The sequence below is a fragment of the Achroia grisella genome, unplaced genomic scaffold (genome assembly GCF_030625045.1).
Source record: "Achroia grisella isolate CSIRO2021 unplaced genomic scaffold, CSIRO_AGI_Agris_v1 utg906, whole genome shotgun sequence".
Lineage (NCBI taxonomy): Eukaryota > Metazoa > Arthropoda > Insecta > Lepidoptera > Pyralidae > Achroia > Achroia grisella.
The window spans coordinates 1,953,251-1,972,360 of NW_026713064.1; the positions used below are offsets into that span (position 1 = coordinate 1,953,251).

Here is a 19,110-nt window from a genome sequence, read left to right on the forward strand (position 1 = left end):
CTGTGTAGTCGTAACGCTGCGAAGTTATTCACATGTCCCCAATTGTGATTATATTTTAAATCTTATTCAAAATTATATTTAATACTAATTATTTTATTGTTATTATACGTGTTTTTGTATTAATGTACTAACTATAAAATAAATATACAACTATTTTGAAATAAAATATAAAATTACAAGTTTAGGATTTTGTATCAAACTTTTTAATTTGATATTAAATTTTATTATAAAATATTACTTGAGGTATATTATATTGTCGATATCCATAGCTTAACCTAACGGCATTTACTGTGTCTTCAATCAATTATGTGCTTTATTCTCTTACAGTAAGCAATATTCTTACTGATACATATTTAGGTGTAATAGACTAGATAAATATAGTAAATAACACAAACTGATGAAACTTAACGAATTTATTACGATTTTTTATCTTATTAATTACATTACAAAATTCACTAGCTAGATAGGACTTCCGCGATATTCTTTCTTAATCGTGATAAAAGACTAACAATAAATAGCGATGAGCAGGCCCTAAGTATTAAAATAAAAAGTATTATTATAAAGAAATTTTACGAGTTCTATTTAACATAGTGATTGCATTATTATCACATTTGCGCAAAATAAAAATCTTTATAAATATTGTATAGAAATATCTAAAGTAATATATAATAAAACTTTCAATAAAATGAAAAATATATACAACAAGTAATAGTTAAGTTCATTTTTTACCTACTAAAGAGATAAAATGGCACTAGATGTAAACAATAAATAACAAACATAATTTACATTCAACTTTGGTCGGAAACTACCACTACATTTGGGATACTTCTCACAGGACACCTATGGAGGAATCATAAATTTTCTACATAGCTTTCAATTGATCTATATTGTTTTCATCGATTTCTGTTTCTTCCTGTCTTCTGTGCATGTCTTCTGCATCTTTCCTGCAAATTATAGCGTAGTTAGTATTAGTACTGGTCTCTTTAACGTAGTTAGTATTTACCTAGTACCTTAAATATCTAATGTCTATTGATATAATATTACAAGAAAAAAAAATATTTATGCTCTCGTGTTTGGAATTGCAAACAAGCTGACAGCCCATCTGCATTACACGTCACCATGGTCGGCCTATTGAATATATTTTAACATTCGTATTACAGCATGAGTTGCTATTCTTGAAGTTTGTGGTGCCATACCTTGTATTATAATTTCATTCACACATCTTACCATTCCAACTCGAACACAGCTTGCAAAGCAGGTTCCTGGCGCTAGAATTAGGTGAGACAGAGAACTATGCAGACCTATAAAGTATATCAAATAAAACAGAGAATACTTACGAATACTTATTTGGGGATGCCTGGAATATGCTCTTAGGACAAAGTCGGAAATAAGGCCAGCATTCACCTCCCGCTTCACTCCCTGCCTTCTCGGCTTCCACGTACTCATTCAGGAGATTCGCGTAGGGGGATTTACTTGGACTGAAAATATAAAAAAATGTTACATATAGTTAGCGTTGTTATATAAAGCTTTCATGGGCAAGGTCTACTAGGTAATTAGTAAAAGATTTCCTTCAAGACAAAAATGTGGTAGACTTTGTAATGAACAGCATTTCCAAAGTATGTATTATAATTAAACAAAATTATTTTGATAAAGTTTTATCAAAATCATTTTATCTAATATTATAATAGCTTATACATAAGTATAACACACATAGGCAATAAATTTCACGCGAGAGAAACCGCGAGCACATCTAGTCATATAATTATGTCAGTAATGAAAATAAATAATGAGTTATTTAAAAACAACTACAGCTATTAAAACAAACTATTATTTACTGCACTTACGTAAAGAACAATTTAATAATTTCTCCAAGGAAACCAAAGTTGGTAAGTGGATGCGCCTGTACCTCGCATATCGCACGTAATAAGCATTCTTTACCGGACAGTCCAAAATTTGCTAAAAGGTCTTCTGCCGCTCCGTATAAAAGAGCTCTGAAAGAAATTTAAAAAAAAATTATACGAATAAGAGTAAATCTTTCTTAGAAAATTAGACTTTTTTTTTTATTAATAACCGACTACCGAAATTTAGTTTCAAAGCGGATGCAAAGAAATATTATAATACATGCTTATTATTTACTAACACGCGAATTTCCCGAAGGAATAGGATTCTCTCGAAATGATAATGTCATCTGTGGTCTCACAACTATTCACAAATTACGATCAGCATATGCGTTATAATAAAGAAATGACGACTAATTATTATCATAGAGAATTATAATAGACTATAACATGATTTAATGTACTGAGATATTTTAATCTTATAAATAACATGATTCTAGATTACGAATATATTCGCAATATTTTGACCTTAATAGTATTTTTCTAATATTGTGTAACTCTTACTCTACGAAACGTTCTAGGAATTTCAATTGATTTTCCACGAATAGCCAGCGTACTTCCTGTAACCATAACAAAACAAAATCGCGAGTCGAATTCCTAATGATTATTGGTATCCACATACGAGGGTGAAAGTATAAAATCTACATACTGCTTACTGTCTTCTGTCCACGTGGTAGGTACATGTTAGGCAGGCCGATAAAAATGTGTCAATTGCTTTTGTGTAGCCTGTTGTCTCAAGAATTTATTGTCAGTCTCCGTTATTACGAGCTCATTCATTTATGTCACTATTTGTTACGGTTTACGTAGATATTTCTTTTAGAATTTAACAATATTTAGAAAATGTTTCGTTGTTTTTATATGTATAAAAACAACGAAACTAAAATTTTAATGGTGCGGATATGGTTTAGTAAATACTTAATAATAAGTTAATTCTTGCATTTTAGATTATTTTGTCAATATTATTTTTTGTGATGTATATATATTTTCGTTACTAATTGTATCTGCTTCATTGTAGTTAGTAGGTATATCAGTTGATGGAATTACTCATGATTTCGAAATTTCTTACCTTTCTCCACCATGCAATCTATCCAACACCACTTTTTCCATGTCAGGGGGAACATCTTCGGACCTCTTCCCTCTTCGTCTCTCTAAGTACTGGCCCACGTAATCAGACATCATGGAGACAGCAGCTCGGCCCATTGACCTCGCGAAAATTGGAGGAAAATCCCCATATGGATTTTCATTATCAGTTAGACCCAGCTTGTCGAAGTCAACTGCAATGTTACATAGCGTAAGCTTATTTTGTTCATTTATTATTTTGAACATAATAAAAAATCATATTCATAGCAGATTTATTACTGCTAGAATTTAAATCTTTACATATTCAAAATGTGAAAGTAGGTTTTATTTGTTTGTTACCCTTAGCGCAATAACGGTTCAAGTAAATATTATAAAATTTCGCTTGGAGAAGAACATATGTTACTTTTATCTAGGTCAATTTATATGTCTTGCTAACGAGAATGAAACCACAGGTAAAAACTAGTTCTCAATATATTAGCTATACTTATAACATTCAAGCTTTGAGGAAAATCACTGTAATTCTTAGAAGTATAGGTTCAAGTAGAAGTTGATTAAAGTAAAAAATATATTCAGTTTAAATATACTGTTTAGAATTTAATTATTTTTTATACGGATTAACATAGCCAACATTTTAATACGGCATACAGCATTTCAATACGTATCTAAACTAATAATACTAATATAATATAATATTATATAGCTGAAGAGTTTGTTTGTTTGAACGCGCTTATCTCAGGAACTACTGGTTCGAATTGAAAAATTCTTTTTATGTTGGACAATCCATTGTCGATGAAGGCTTTAAGCTATATAAATTTACGCTATGACCAATAAAAGCGAATTATCGGTGAAAATGTTGCAAAAACGGGGAAGACTATACATATGTATGTATTTGAGTGCTTCCGTTGCGTGCGCTGTGAGAACGAAGTCGGGGCACAGCTATTTATATATATTAGAATAATGTATTTTACCCTGGAACTAGAATACCTTTTTATATAATAATTTATATTGCATATACTGTTTATAATGATGTTACTCGCCAATTTGTTGGGATCCGATACAATCCGGGTCGATCGAGTGCCAAATCGTTTCATACATTGTCAGTTAAAGATACATTTACAATTAAGTAAGTAAGTACATTGGTGCAAGAGAAGTCTGCTGTGGCTCGCCTTTTAAGAATATCTAGGTTGAATCATCTTTTTATGACGGGAGACCTAGATGTGATTACAATTAAATACTATGAAGATGATGATAATAAAGAAACACTTGCATTAATGTAATCAATTTTTAATATTATGTGGTTAATTAGTGAAATCATACTAAACACAGATACTTACTAGTAAAAGGAAAACTAACTGTCATATTTGACAAAAATCCTTTTGGTGGATGTCTGACGAATGGCATCGACAATGAAGGTGTGATGGTCATTGTAGTTCCTGGGGGCAACGCCAGTCGCCCATCATTTGTGATCCAAAGTATTCTTTTCTGTCTTGAATGGGGAATGTTCTCCTTTGATAACCGCTCCTGACTGTTTGGAGAGGCCATTGGCAGGAGGGCCGCTAGTGCTATGCTGAGTAATACGCGCGGTACTGTCGCGTCCATAGCCAACCTGGGATAATAATAAAAAACTTTACTAAATGTAAAATATTTGTTTGTCATATTACATGTTATGGACGTAGTAAGAATATATTACAGTAGGCATAAATGACTTTGCTTTAATTTATACTGTCTATAAGACATAAAGATTTAATAAAAAATCTTTGTCAGTAGGTTGGTAATATAAATAAGCTTATGGTGTAAAATGTCGCTTAATTTAATTGACATAAATGACAGCTCTGTTAATAAACAACATATTTTTGTTGCTTTTATTTAGATTTATATATAGTTTACTAAAAATATTAATCTCAGAAATATGTTAAAAATATCCGACTGCAATCACTTACGTATTGGAAATAGTAATGCTTATGGTATGGACGTAGAAAAAATCGTACAGTCTATAGAAAAAGAATATAAAGTTGACATTAGATCTTTGCCACAATGGAAGGAATTGGTGAAAAGAATTATCTTAACTACTACCGATTGTAATAGAAGAATTCAAGACTCCAAACATCGTAAAATGTATATAATCCAAAAACTCTATACTGAGCATGTAAGACTGTCGCCATTCGAATTAACAAATAATTTGGCAAGGACTTCAAAAAAATGGCAAAATATGGAGAATCAAAAGCACAGACAAAAGATTTCATTAAACTTAAACACAGATATAAGTGCTCCCCAGAGTTCCTATACCTCCTTGGTAGAAACTAGTGATGGGAAACTCACTGCACATCCAAATACAGAAATACTACCCTCTGAAGAAATGATTGAAATGCCATTAAAATCTGAGCCCGAAATTGAAGCAAAAATCAGCACATTATCACATTTACCAGTTAATATTTGTATTAATCAACATAAAGTTGTATCACCTCTTACTACCCCGTACAGTTACTTAAGTTACAAGACAAAATCGACTTACGAAGAACTTGAGATGAAAACAATCAGTGAAAGGAATGAGAAAGAATCGTTGCTATTGAATAAGTCATTATCAATAATTTCTTCCCCAAAGGAAATTATAGTATATAAAGACTCATTACAAAAACAAGTTATAAAATTTTCCCTAACAAATCATTCTACAAAATTTGTTTATATAAGGTTTGTTCGTGTGACAAACAAACTACCATTTAGATGGGCAAGTATTTCACCAGTCACTTCCGTTAAATTATGTCCTGGAATATCAAATGAATATAGGTTCATATTTAAATTGTTACAAAACATAGAGGATTTTGAGTCCTACTTGTACTTCAAAATAGGTCATGATGCCTTGACCCAAGCACCATTTGAAGCTGTATGTATACCTATACAAAGTAGATTTAACGTATCTAAACCAGTATCAGTATCTAAAGTTGTATTTATACCACCTACCTACCCATGGCACTTGAGAAATGATTGTGGATTTCCTTCAGGATACATTAAACTATCTGTTGATAAAAATACTTACAATTTACATATAATAAAAAGGATAGTCGATTTTACTGCACAATCAAAAGATGACCTATCGTCATTAAAAGTTATGTGTCCAAATACAGAAAGCTTGAAAGACAGGACAGAAGATCAGCAAATTGAAACACAAAGTAAGTTGCTAACTTATAAAGACAATCTGCATGACATAACAAGCATAAAGTCAATAGATGTAATCATATTAGTTGTCAATGATATTATTGAACTCGCGTTAAATACCTTTATTTTTGAACATAGTTATTTGAAATTGCTACCACATTCAAAACATAAAATATTGGTTTACTTTACAAAAGTTGAACGCATTGGCAGTCATCATAGCTATTACGATTTTGAATTTTACGATCCTAATACAGAAAAATTAATAATGACTAAAGAAGTAAAAATTTTTGCCGAAGTACTACCTCATCCTATAACTATATATCCTAGTATACTTGATATGTCTAAATCTCCAATGATGTATGGGTTTTGCGAAGATTATTTTACTATTACAAACAGCAACAAAGTATATCCAGTTACTATTAAAATTATGTTAACTACAAAAATGAAAAAGATTCTACATATAAGACCAACGGAAACATTACTTCCTGCAACATCTAGTGTGAAATTTGAAGTAAAATTTTGCTCCCCGGGATTAATAGTGTACATATCCGACGATTTAGTACTCTTTACATTCAAGATTATAATTAAAGGAAATCAAACTATATACCATCACGTGCCACCTTTTTTCTACGAAATCATAGCTCCATGTGTTCCAGAGTACAAGAAATATTATGGAGAGTAATCTAATCTTAATCACTTGACCCTTCCAAACAATATTAAATTATCTTCACAGCATCTATTGAAAGTAATAAAGTAAATAAATTCGTTTTATTACGTGGTCAGTATGATGTGTTGCCTCTATAAAAAAAGTAGGATATGTGTAAGAATGTCGCTAGGAGGGAGGCAAGGATTAAACCTGTTGGTCGAGTTGCCGTATGTATTACAGGTCAAGTGAGTTGATTGCCTGAACCCGCATAATATTCCAGTCCAGATCTGCAGGTCACACATGAACCGGTTTCGCGACACAATCGATTGTAAATCAAAGTAAACAGTGATGAAGTATATTGTATGCAAACTTATATATTACGATTGAACGATCATCGTAAATGTTCGATTAAATCGAGATGAAATATTCATTCGATTTTGCACTGTATTTGGTGTTACATTAGTTATGTATTTAACTTTAGTTGAATTACTTTGGTATTGTGCTGTGTGGTAGATAGTTTAGGTATATGATGCATATAAAATTTGACAATTGTAAAATTCTGTTTTCCTTGAAAAATACCACATCTGTACTTATTATCTTTGTCAATTAATACAAATAGTGGCAGAATCATAAAAAACCTATTGTTTTTTATGATTCTACGTCTACGTACGTACTACGAACAGTTTTTATATTATGTATATCTACTGTATGAATAAAGATTATATCTATTTGATCTATTTCCATTAGCGTAGCTGGTAACATTTCAAAATAATTGGTACTAATGATTTAAAGTTGGAGATTAAATCAGCACTGAGGCTATTTACTACTACCTACAGTATTGAGAACGTATAAAAGACTTCAAATTTATTATTTGTTATAATTTTATTACGTTTAAGTACATTGTTCTCTCATTTGTTGAAAATATATATCCTGTTATGGCACATGCATTAATGCAGTATTTTAAGATGCAGTATTTAGTTACGTCATTACACTAATTATATTCAAATTATTTTGTTGATATACAATTGTTATTACTAAACTATTGCAACTGCATTGCGTGAAATAAACTTAAATATGTAGTGATTATCTGATTAGATGTAAGATGTACAATAACTAGTAAATTTAAATTATTTGATATAAACTTAATATTAGTTAATTAATGTATACCTGATGTATTAAATAACTTCATATCCACATTTGCCACAATTAAACTACTAAGGTCTGAAGGAACAAATACCATTACCATTGTACCTGCTAAACTCCCGGGCAGCGAACTGCATTGGAATAGATAGACAATTATTTTATTACATATTTTTATTAGTTATATAGATAGAATGTGCGGAAAGCCCTCCACAAATGGCGTACCCAGATGGGTCGCTTCAGGCGCAATACTTCTAAAATGGGGAAACGCATAAGCGTTCGGGAGTCGTGCGATTACGGATCTCCGTCATAAACCAAGTCCTATTTCCTGTTCGAAGGAAGACCACCGACCGAGGAATAGAAGTCGCTAAAGTCTGGTCTAATAATAATTAGATTACCATTGATATGAAAGAAAGAGGAAGGTACAACTGCGAGAAAATTCAATATGCGGCCTAACCGATTCTCTTCTTCCTCTTGTAGGTCTCGTAAACTTACTTGACCTGCATAAAATGAATTCTCAATTTGAACCAATGTTGTGCATCACCAAATGACAATCGATTTTATCGATATATTTAAATTACAATCACGAATACTTTTTGTTTTTGTTTATATATAGCTTTCACCACAAAACTGTTTACCATTTTTGGACACCCTAATATTTGCTAAGTACAAATATGTGTATGTGTGTATAATTAAAAGTACTAAAGTTTGTGAATACATGGTAGCATACATGGCCCCATAAACTTGTTGGACATAAAATTGGTATAAACAAACTTTTGCAAATTATTTTCTTTTAGCTATAATTTACACACGAACAAAATATATCTTAACAATGATTAAGGATATTATAAATCATCCGTTCAATAAATTCTAATTTGTTGGGTAAAATCTATTACTCTTTAAACTATTATTTAGTAGACAAACTTACTTGTCAGTGCATACAGCTAGTTGTTTTAGCATGGGAATTTTAAAGTATTAAACATCTGGGTGTTTTCTATGTATATGTATTATGTATCTATTTTCAAAACAGTGTATTTATTTTTTTCACATTTATATCACTTGGCGAATACCCATAACACAAGCTCTGCTTAGCTTGGAACGCGTGTGCGTTAGGTGACGCTGTGTGAATAATCCTGGTGTTATCATAGTTAGCAAATTATCGGAGTTAGTAACGTATTTCAAATTTAAAAAATTAATTACATACTAATTACATAAAAGCTTTTATTACTACAATTTGCCGCGCCCAAGCGTATTGTAATGTTGCTTGAAAACAGCAGACTGTGAATTCAAAAGGTCACATGCAGTAATCTCACTTGACCGCACGCCCTTCACAGTGCATTCAACGACGCACGGAAATGATATTTGGCCCTAAAAGGCGATTAGTAAACTGCTATGGCGGTAGATAAACTAACGGTTCTATGTTTAAATTTTTTTTAGGATTGGACTGATAACTTTGCTCATGCAGTAATATCAATATAATGGGTTTCGTAAAATCGTCCGTTGTGTGTGTCTTCAATTCTATTACAGTAGAGTTACAGATTATGTATACATAATCTGTACTAGTCCATTATTTAAATTATTACATCGATACAGATTTAAACATTGAAAAAAATTTAAGATTTTTATTTACCTTAATGTCAAATAATAAATTATTATTTACAATAAATTAATAACGCTTGACAACCATATATAAAAAAATACCAATACAAAATCATACTTATGTATATATGATATATATAATATTATATATATGTGATATGTATATATATAATATTTGCACTGGGGCTAAATTTTGCATCGGGGCTGAAGCTGAGATTATCAGAAAATCAAGTAACTAGATCGCTAGACCTCCTATGTCGCCTATTTAGACTTTAGGCATAAATCTAGTTCACGTGATATATAACGTAGCGTATGTTAACCACATCAACTCGATTGAGGTCGTACCATATTCTACAAAGCCTCAAGCTGGTGCTATAAAACGGTCCTTGTGAAAACAATAACACATTTCGGTTAGATGAAATAGCCCGATTTGTACCGCAACAAAAGATTCACGTCGGCACGAAGCTTTTGCGAAGAGCTACTGCCAATCTTAAATTGTTAGACAACCGCATACTGTACACGTACTGTCAAATATTTTGAGATTTATATTCTTATTTAAAAACCTTTATTTACCTTCAACCAAAAGAAATATAATACAGTAGTAGGTGGACTTAATGCTAGAAGCATTGTCTACCAATTAACCTTTAGGATGAATTCACGAATGCGGTATTAATTTAAATGTGTTTTGTTTTTACATATGAAATAGGTGTAATGTCGTCTTTAAACATACATAGATAGTATAACTGATATCACAAAATATAGTTTATAACCCCCGATACGTTTTATAAGTGCCTACGTGGTGTGTGCTTTCATACACTATATTTTTTATTACCACCTGACCCCTCATTCTGGAATGGATACAGCTTACAAAGCATACTGCTTGCGGCAGACTTTTTTTTTATTTATAACACAGGGGACAAACGAGCATGCGGCTCACCTGATGGTAAGTGAATACCGCCGCCCGCAACAGCAGGGGAAATGCAAGTACGTTGTCGGCCTTTTAAAAAGGAATAAGCTCTTTTGTTGAAGGTTTCAATATCGTATAGGTTCGGAAATACCATTGTTGGAAAGTGATTCTACAATGTGGTTGTTCGTGGCAAAAAGTTTCTAGAAAACCGCACTGCGGAGGACTGCCATTCATCCAGATGATCAGGATGGTATTTTAGTTTCTGACGGGTGGTACGGTGGTGAAACTCAGCAGCTGGTATTAATCCGGACAATTCCTCAGAACACTCCTCGTGATATATGCGCAAGAAATTTGGGAGATAGAGTATAGATAAGGTAATGTTTTGGAACAAAAATTTTTATGACTCGAAAGTGCTACGTCGTATTTTGAATCGTTAACTTATTGCATATGTTATTTTCTAATTTACTACTTATGATTAAAATATACTATTACTAATTTACTACTTACGATTGAATTATCTATAGGTAATTGACATATTTTGGTATAATCCGGCTAGTAGACTAGCATACTCATTTTCCGGTTTTAGTAGTTACAGAGAATATTTGAAAGTATAATCTATTTTAAAATGGACATGTACATATGTTACGTAACACAGCACGTAAATATATAGCGAGAATTTTTGGTTATAGTATAGACTATATATTTTACTCTGCATAAATATATAATTTGAAGTAGTATTTTGTGAAAAAGATTTATAAATAGTTTTACTGAACCGGGTTCAATATAACGTAGACGTAGTGTAGACGTAAACGTAGTGTAGGACGCCCGGCCCCGCAGCTAGGTGGAGCGACGACATACGTAGGGTTGCGGGTAAAAACTGGAAGAGAAGGGCTGAAGATAGTGCCCCATGGCGTGCCTTGGGAGAGGCGTATGTCCAGCAGTGGACTGATTTTGATGATGATGGGTTCAATATACAAATGGGATTGAAATTAAGTCTGAGAAGATTTCATTTCTAACACCATTACATTAAAAATGAGGAAATTTTTGATGATGAAACAATTGCACTTTTAACTTATTTGCTAGTAATTTCAAAATGATGAAAATAGTTAAACTTCACCCTAGTTAGTAGAAATATTGTGTCTACAATTGAGTATTATTAAAAAATAATTGTGTAAAATTTATGTTTAAAGAAATTCTTCAAATAATATATATTCAATTTTCCTTTCATAAAATAATAATAGATTTATAAATAAGTAGCTTCTTCATAGTTGGTTTTCAACCGAAGTTCGTTCTTGTTTGACTTCATTTTGTGTAGGGATATGTCTGTGCCAATTCTACACCATATTATATATACTACTATTGTTTTTTTACTATAATTAAATACTGCCTAACCTGCATTATCATCTCTATTGTAACCGGTTTTATTATTATGCAACATAATTGTTATATTATGCAAATAATCATCCATTATTCAGTAGAAGTAAATTTTTATCCACAATTTAATAACACTTTCCTAATTAATAAAGTAGTCATAAAATTAAGAATAAAGCAGACAAAATCAATTTGAAACAATATCTTGTCAAAAAAAATATGAACCTCCTCTTTTTGGTATTAAAAACTCATACAAAATTACAGACTACATTCTATAGCATCTTATTATCCTATTTTTGTAAGCATACATATACTCGACAGGTTGCTATAGTGGGGCACTCCTTCAACACTGACACTGTTATTATTAATAAGCAGATACATAGATGCTTAGAAATTGAGCTCATTATTTCAACCTAATTGCACACTTAAAACGTTATCGCAAAATTAATTCATAATTATTATTGAGGATTGGTATACGAACTGAATTTGCTAGTTAAGTGTGAGTCGAGATCGTGGACGTTGATTCCATATACATTAAAATATATTAAGAAATTTTAGTAGATAGCTTTTTCATTGCACCACTACTTGTACTAATGTTGATTTCAATCAAGAGGTAGAATTTGTACAAAATCGTTTACATTCCTACATATATATTCGTACATTTTTTTCGAATTCAAGTGACCAACGGTAGGTACTGTCTAGGTACCTCATCTAATAAAAAAAACAGGTTAGAGTACTATGTGAAAATTTACGCATGGTTATCTATCTACCAGGTAATGACAAGGTTAATAAAATACGAACATCTTTAAAAAAATCCTTAATAATATTACTACAATTTACCTTCTTTACCTGTTATTACAGTCTATAAATGCAAAGTATCTACTCATTTTCCTCATATCGTAGTTAGACCGTATTTTCACAGTATTTTATTTATATATATATATATATATATATATATGACATTAATGAGTTTTTATATTATCGATGAAATTTAGAAACGCCTTATGTTCTAATAATTATGTATATGTCTCTCGCATATCACGCAAGAGTAACAACTTCACGCCTGGGTTAATATTTTATTTTAGAAAAATACTCCTCTCAAAAGTTTATACATAAACTCGCCTCGTTAATGACGTTGTGTGGAACTAAGCTACAGGTATCTAAATTTTTAATAACTTCTTATACGACTGAAATGTTAAAAACAGTACAAACTGACATTCCACATAATTGAAAGTGTTTGCCATATTTGCAGGTATGGAGTATCCTATGATGTTGATGTATGCCACTAGTTAATGTTTTTAGTTAGTGGATATAATTATATTTATATATGAAATATACGAAAATATCTATAATCTATGTAATATTATATATAACCTATACGTTCGAGTTTTTTTACAAGAGACCCCTAAAATGCAAATTCACTTGTAACATTGACAGAAAGCCGTTGTATCAGACATTGATTTTTTGTTTGTTTGCATCATTTATTCTACAAAATAAAATTACAAACTATTTCACACCCACATTAACTCGACACAGAAATGAATTCATCGAGTATAACTGTGTGTATGTATATATGTTCACAAGAAAGAAATATAATAGGTGTACCCAACACATCGTGTGTTGGATACACATCTTTCGGGGATATTTAGCTATGTGATATAAAAACTATGAGACAGACAAATACTATAATAATAACTTTTATATTCTTTGAATTACAATATAAATAAAAAACATTGCTACAAAATTATTTTGAGTAAATGCAGCGTAACTTTTAGAGCTAATCCTCTAAAAGTTACGGTGCATTTATATCTATTGTATACAAAAATTTACTCATATATACATGTATAGCAATATTATATACAGAGTACAAATTTTACCTCTAAGAAAATATTTGCCGATTGTAAATAACGTTAAAAGCGTTGGATATATAATATATAAAAATATAAATTTTAAAGTGTTTAATTTATTTCTATAAATTACAGAACCAATTTAAAAAAAATTTAGCCTCTTGTATAAAACAATAATAATATAAATCGCTTCTTAAATACTTTGCCAATTTATAATTACGTATAACTATATTTCCATATATAATCGTTAATACGAAAGGAATAGTCTATGTCTATTGTTTTCCATCTGATATTCCATATAACATATGTTTATAATAAATATTTGTAAAAATACTATTTAATAAGAAAAAACGTTGATAAATTAAGTTAAACTAATCAAAGCCTGCAATTTAAAAGGATCAATAAATTCTAACACTTGTTAATTGAATAGATTTAGTAATAACGGTACCATGCATTAAATGGACGGGACACATATTTATTAGCGAATTAGACGACCCAGTGGACTTCGTTATATTATACATATAAATAAAATTGAAGTATGCATACATATACCTCAAAATAACATTTTTTACAATTTTTGTCTGTCTGTCTGTCTGTTTGTTCCGGCTAATCTCTGAAATGGCTGGACCAAATTTGACAGGACTTTTATTGGCAGGTAGCCGCTGTAGTAACTTTTATTTTAGAAAAATAAAGTTAAATTCCTCGCGGACGAAGTCGCGGGTACAGCTAATCTATAGTACAATATAGTTTATTACAACTTTTGGTCTGATATTTATTTTTCTCCCTAATCAAAATTCACATTTTAATTAATTTTGATTAAAAATGAATACTGCTGAATTCTAAAACATTAAAAACAATTTATTGATTAAAAGTAGCAATTTTGACAGTATCACAACAAAAGTCATAATAGTAGCCCGAAGTACGTAGTAATATACCAAATCAAAAATTAAAATTTCTGATTATTAGATTTTACAGTTAAGCTTCAAAATCCTGTATTATAGGAAACAGAGTAAAGAAAAACGAATTTTATATACAGAAGATACCGGAAGACTCACCTCTATATCACGGCTGATCGAAAATTCATTCACTTCACAATATTTGTATAGTCGTCCTTACGAACTGTCTCACACAGTGACACTTAACAATGTACTTTGCCAGTTATCATCGCAAGATGTATCGACAGATTGCAGGTCAGGTGTAGCCTGTTGTTCACTTGCCAAAATTTCGCTGACTCCGGCCACGATCGTGCATAACAAGCACTATGACATGAAACAAGTGTCCCCGTTCGGAATAATCCGCGACAAACTTTTCACCGCCATCGAATGAGTTACGTCACGTTCGTCCTCCAGTCCTTCGCCGTCTGTAATTTCTTCGGTTGAAATATCGAGGAGAACTTTGTATTCATATGCCACCGAAACTCTCTTCACTAATTGTGATGCACGGCGCGTCCTTTGCTTTCCGTTTTGTAAAGCAGTAGAGTGTCGATGCACCCTGGAGCGACGGGTGGGTCCTCATTGTTCATAGCTGCGATATAGTATTCATGAGGTGACTTGTTTATAACGAGTTGCTTTTTATAATGAGTGTAGGTTATCTGCTGGCAGGCGCGCGCGGCGTACCGGTACTGAATGGTGCCTCAGCGAGTGTAATCGCCGACGTCGCCTCGCCAGTTGGCCACTGGGTTAGCGGTGTTCCTTTTCCTGCTGCGACTCAGTAATGGGAGATATACAAGTCCAATATATGTATATGCCTCAGGTTGATCCTGTCGTAATTAAGCACACGATAATGCTCATATTCATACTTTGATAAAAACAAAAGTATTGGTAACGGAAACATTTTTTGAGTAAATATCACATATCAAGGCGCATACTTATCATTAAAAGATGTAAGGACAATGATATACGTTATCAAGTAATATTATTGAAGGGTCATATCTACTCATTCCGTAACATTTGTGAACTATATTCATTTCTCAAATTATCACAATCTATGCTGTATCTTATGTAATCTTCTTGAAATTTGATGCAAATCACTATTTCAAGCATGCAAGTTTTGCAAATACTTTACATTTTATTATTAATCCTGTTCTAATATCTAATAAGTAGGTACATACTTGTAAAAATATATTTGACATTATTAAATGTAATCACATGACCGACCGCACACACGACAGTAATGAAGAATACATTGCCACAATATTATCGCTATTAGAAAATAGCTATAAAGCCTTGCGTATAACATGTCATGAATAATGATGTTTTGGATATAAATAAGTAACATAGCGGTAGTGCCGATCGAGTTTTAGATTTAAAATTAGCTGTATCCTACAGCTATAACATCGTGGAATACAGCTTATGTCAATTACTGATAATTCAGCTATTAAATTGATCCATTGTATATACAAAAAAGAAACAGATTTCCTCTTTATAGTATTTTGTATAGATAAAGTATTCTATTACCAAACAAAGTATAATTAAAATATTTTATTATTTATAGGTTTTATCTTGTTACTCTTAGTGACCACCTATACGTAAGAATACTGATTATTCTTATTGGATTAGAACAGACATTACATATATTCAATATAACATAATCCAATATATTATTAAACTGGTGAGTTTAGACTATACACTGATGGAACAACAACCTACATACTTGATCGCGAATGCAGTTGACCAACTGTAGTGCTATTAACCATCGCTTAACATGTTTAAACGATATAAAGCCTAGAAAAGATGGAGAAAAAGAATTCCGATACTCTTTCTAATTTACTTATTACAAAAACATCCATAGAAGCTATTCCTGAAATTCTCAAATAATTAAATAACACACTACAACAAAATAAATAGTAAATTCAAAAACAAGCACAATTAAAAACGCTAAATTCGATGTTTTGTAAACATAAATTGAATTATTATGTTTCTATGCATCATTCATATCATTATCTTAACTGTGATATTACTAACTCTATATATCTTCAGGCCAAATCCATTGCGGGGAAGGATTTTAATAATTTAATTTATCAGTTGCAGAATTGCCAAATATATGGAGTAACATATTGAAAAAAATAATTCGAACTGATTGCTTAAGTTTGTTTGACATAATTTGAAAATCTTTGTCCGTACCCCCTCCATAGATCATACATACGTAAAAAGAGTCTCAAACGATCAGTGTCACACCACGCCATTCATATTGTTTTGAAAAAATAAAAAAATATCACATTGTACTTTTGTTACTTAAGTAAAATATAGTTTTTAGATTTTTTGCCTGTTTGTCTGTTTCTTTTTTCAACTATTAGAGCTCCTTCACCAATTTGAGTCCAGCTTTCACTGATGTAGTAAGTTTCCCGCAACAGTGATGTCTTTCATTCCAATAGGTTCTCAAATATAAAAGTTAATGCCTTATTTATTGTTCTAATTAGTAGTAACTAAAGTCACGGGCACAGCTAGTTTAAAACATAACAACAGTTTTATGGAATGATGTTACGTGGCTGATGTAAATCATTCGCCGTATATCAGATGCATTCATAAAGATTGTGTAACAGAACTGGGCCGGAACATGTCGTGATGTACCAGTACTTATTATTTCGTAATATCTTAAACGTATCAAAAACAATGGTAACTATTACAGGTAATTATTTGAAAGGATTTGAACCTTTGTATTTATGCAATTTGTATATTTATTACTTAATCAACCTTGCCAATTAAACATATTGTTGTTTTATTTTTTGTTTTTAATTCAGACACAGACAGGCTAAGAGAATTGGCCATACTGCCTTGCTATAGATTACACGTTACACATTAATTTTAGTGTCTCACTGGCATGCATCAATTTAAAAAATATTTTTTAAAACCTGTTAATTTTTGACAGTTCCTCCAATTTTTACTTCTATTACCCACTCACTACTAGCTAATCAACGCTGTGTTGGGTTGACTGGAAGAGATCTCATTTAGAGATAAGTTCACGTTAGCTCACTTTGTCTCGTAATTAGTATTATTACTGTTACTAAGAGTGCAATAAAGAATATTATACTAGCAAAGCCCGCGAATTCGTAACTGTTATAAGTTTTTGTTTGTAAACTGATTGAAATAATAAAAACGATATATTTGACGAGGTGAGGCTTACCACAATACATTAGTAAAAAGAGCTTATAGGATACATTTTACTCGCAGGACACATTTTGTTTTATGTTACTATTAAATAAATTCCTCTATTAACAGTTTTTCTCGTGTATTTCATGTACAGACAACGACTTTACATTTTTATGATAGCATACATTGCCAAAAGTACGAAAAATCGGAAATGAGCAATGAAGTAGTACAGATATTTACAGCTATGTGCATGTTTACAACCACAGATTCTTCACTATTGGACGTAAAATACCGTAGTATTGTTTAATCATCATCAATGGCCACTGGAATGTGCATAAAAATAAGTTATATTAATTTGAATAATAATAATTTCTACGACTTCTGTATTAGAGTTTAAAATACAAGTATAAGTCATCATTACTCATCGTACTACTGCGAAAATAGGTACTACTTATTTATCTCACTTGTTTTTATTTATTACAAGCTGCGACTCCGTTTCCTTATTTTGAGATAAAAAAGCGTAAAATTCGTCCTCGTGATACAATCTATCGTCTTAATAAATTTCATTATAATCGATACAGCCGATAGACAGACAGACACTTTGGAATTTATAATATTAGTATGGATAAATAATGAATGATGGTATACGCAGTCGAGCTATCAGCGAAGGATGTTAGGATGGCCATCAAGACGAGTGAGTTATCCCAACGTAACAAATTCAGGCTTCTGTGGGAGATTTGACATTATCAGCAATCGACCTTTAATTTCCCATTCCTCGTGTCCAAATTAATTATAAATGAGATTACTTGTAAAGCACAAATAGTTAAGAAACGTCACCTTCGTATGGTGATTGGTAAGAATCGATTACGGATTTATGTCAACATGCAATGTACGTTGAGTTTCTAATTTAAACAAAAGCGCATAGAAACTTAGCTGAACCACAGACGGCGCCTGTTAACCCTCAAATATAAATAATGCATTTAACTGTTTCATTGTCATGGTAATTAATTTGTCCCACATACTTCCAGGGTGAAACTTGAGATTTGTATGCAGTTTGACAACGGTGTGTGTGTTCTTAATGTGTTTGTTATTTCTTTTTCCTTAAAACATTAAATGGAACCTACTTTTTTCATGATAACTTATAAATAAATAGTATGGGACATTTGTATATATATAAATTACAACCGACCAGTTGTGTCTATGGCGAAGGGGTATAAAATTACTAAAATATGTGTGACATTTACAAATGGACTTTAAGATCCTGCTGTTACTGTAGTTTATCTTCCTTTTTCACATGAACTCCACCATGAATATTGCATCAAAAATGTTGACTATGACACTTTTGATTGTAACTTTCATATTCCTGAGGATTGTAACGTTA

At 31.4% G+C, this 19,110-nt stretch overlaps 3 protein-coding genes across 3 annotated transcripts in view; 2 read left to right on the forward strand and 1 right to left on the reverse strand.

Moving 5' to 3' along the window:
* The window catches only part of LOC131853873 (RING finger protein nhl-1-like), a 40,742-nt gene that overhangs the window by 6,852 nt on the left and 14,780 nt on the right, over positions 1 to 19,110 (forward strand). The window lies entirely within an intron of this gene.
* LOC131853879 (uncharacterized) lies at positions 711 to 15,379 on the reverse strand. Its single transcript, XM_059204956.1, has 6 exons — positions 14,697 to 15,379; positions 4,313 to 4,584; positions 2,965 to 3,172; positions 1,845 to 1,991; positions 1,338 to 1,478; positions 711 to 944 (listed from the first exon to the last, which is right to left on the reverse strand). Exons 2-6 carry the CDS (start codon positions 4,575 to 4,577, stop codon positions 863 to 865), a joined length of 843 nt encoding a protein of 280 aa, XP_059060939.1. The 5' UTR covers positions 4,578 to 4,584; positions 14,697 to 15,379; the 3' UTR covers positions 711 to 862.
* LOC131853875 (uncharacterized) lies at positions 4,870 to 7,220 on the forward strand. The gene has a single exon (XM_059204950.1). The coding sequence runs from the start codon at positions 4,888 to 4,890 to the stop codon at positions 6,811 to 6,813; it is 1,926 nt and encodes a 641-aa protein (XP_059060933.1). The 5' UTR covers positions 4,870 to 4,887; the 3' UTR covers positions 6,814 to 7,220.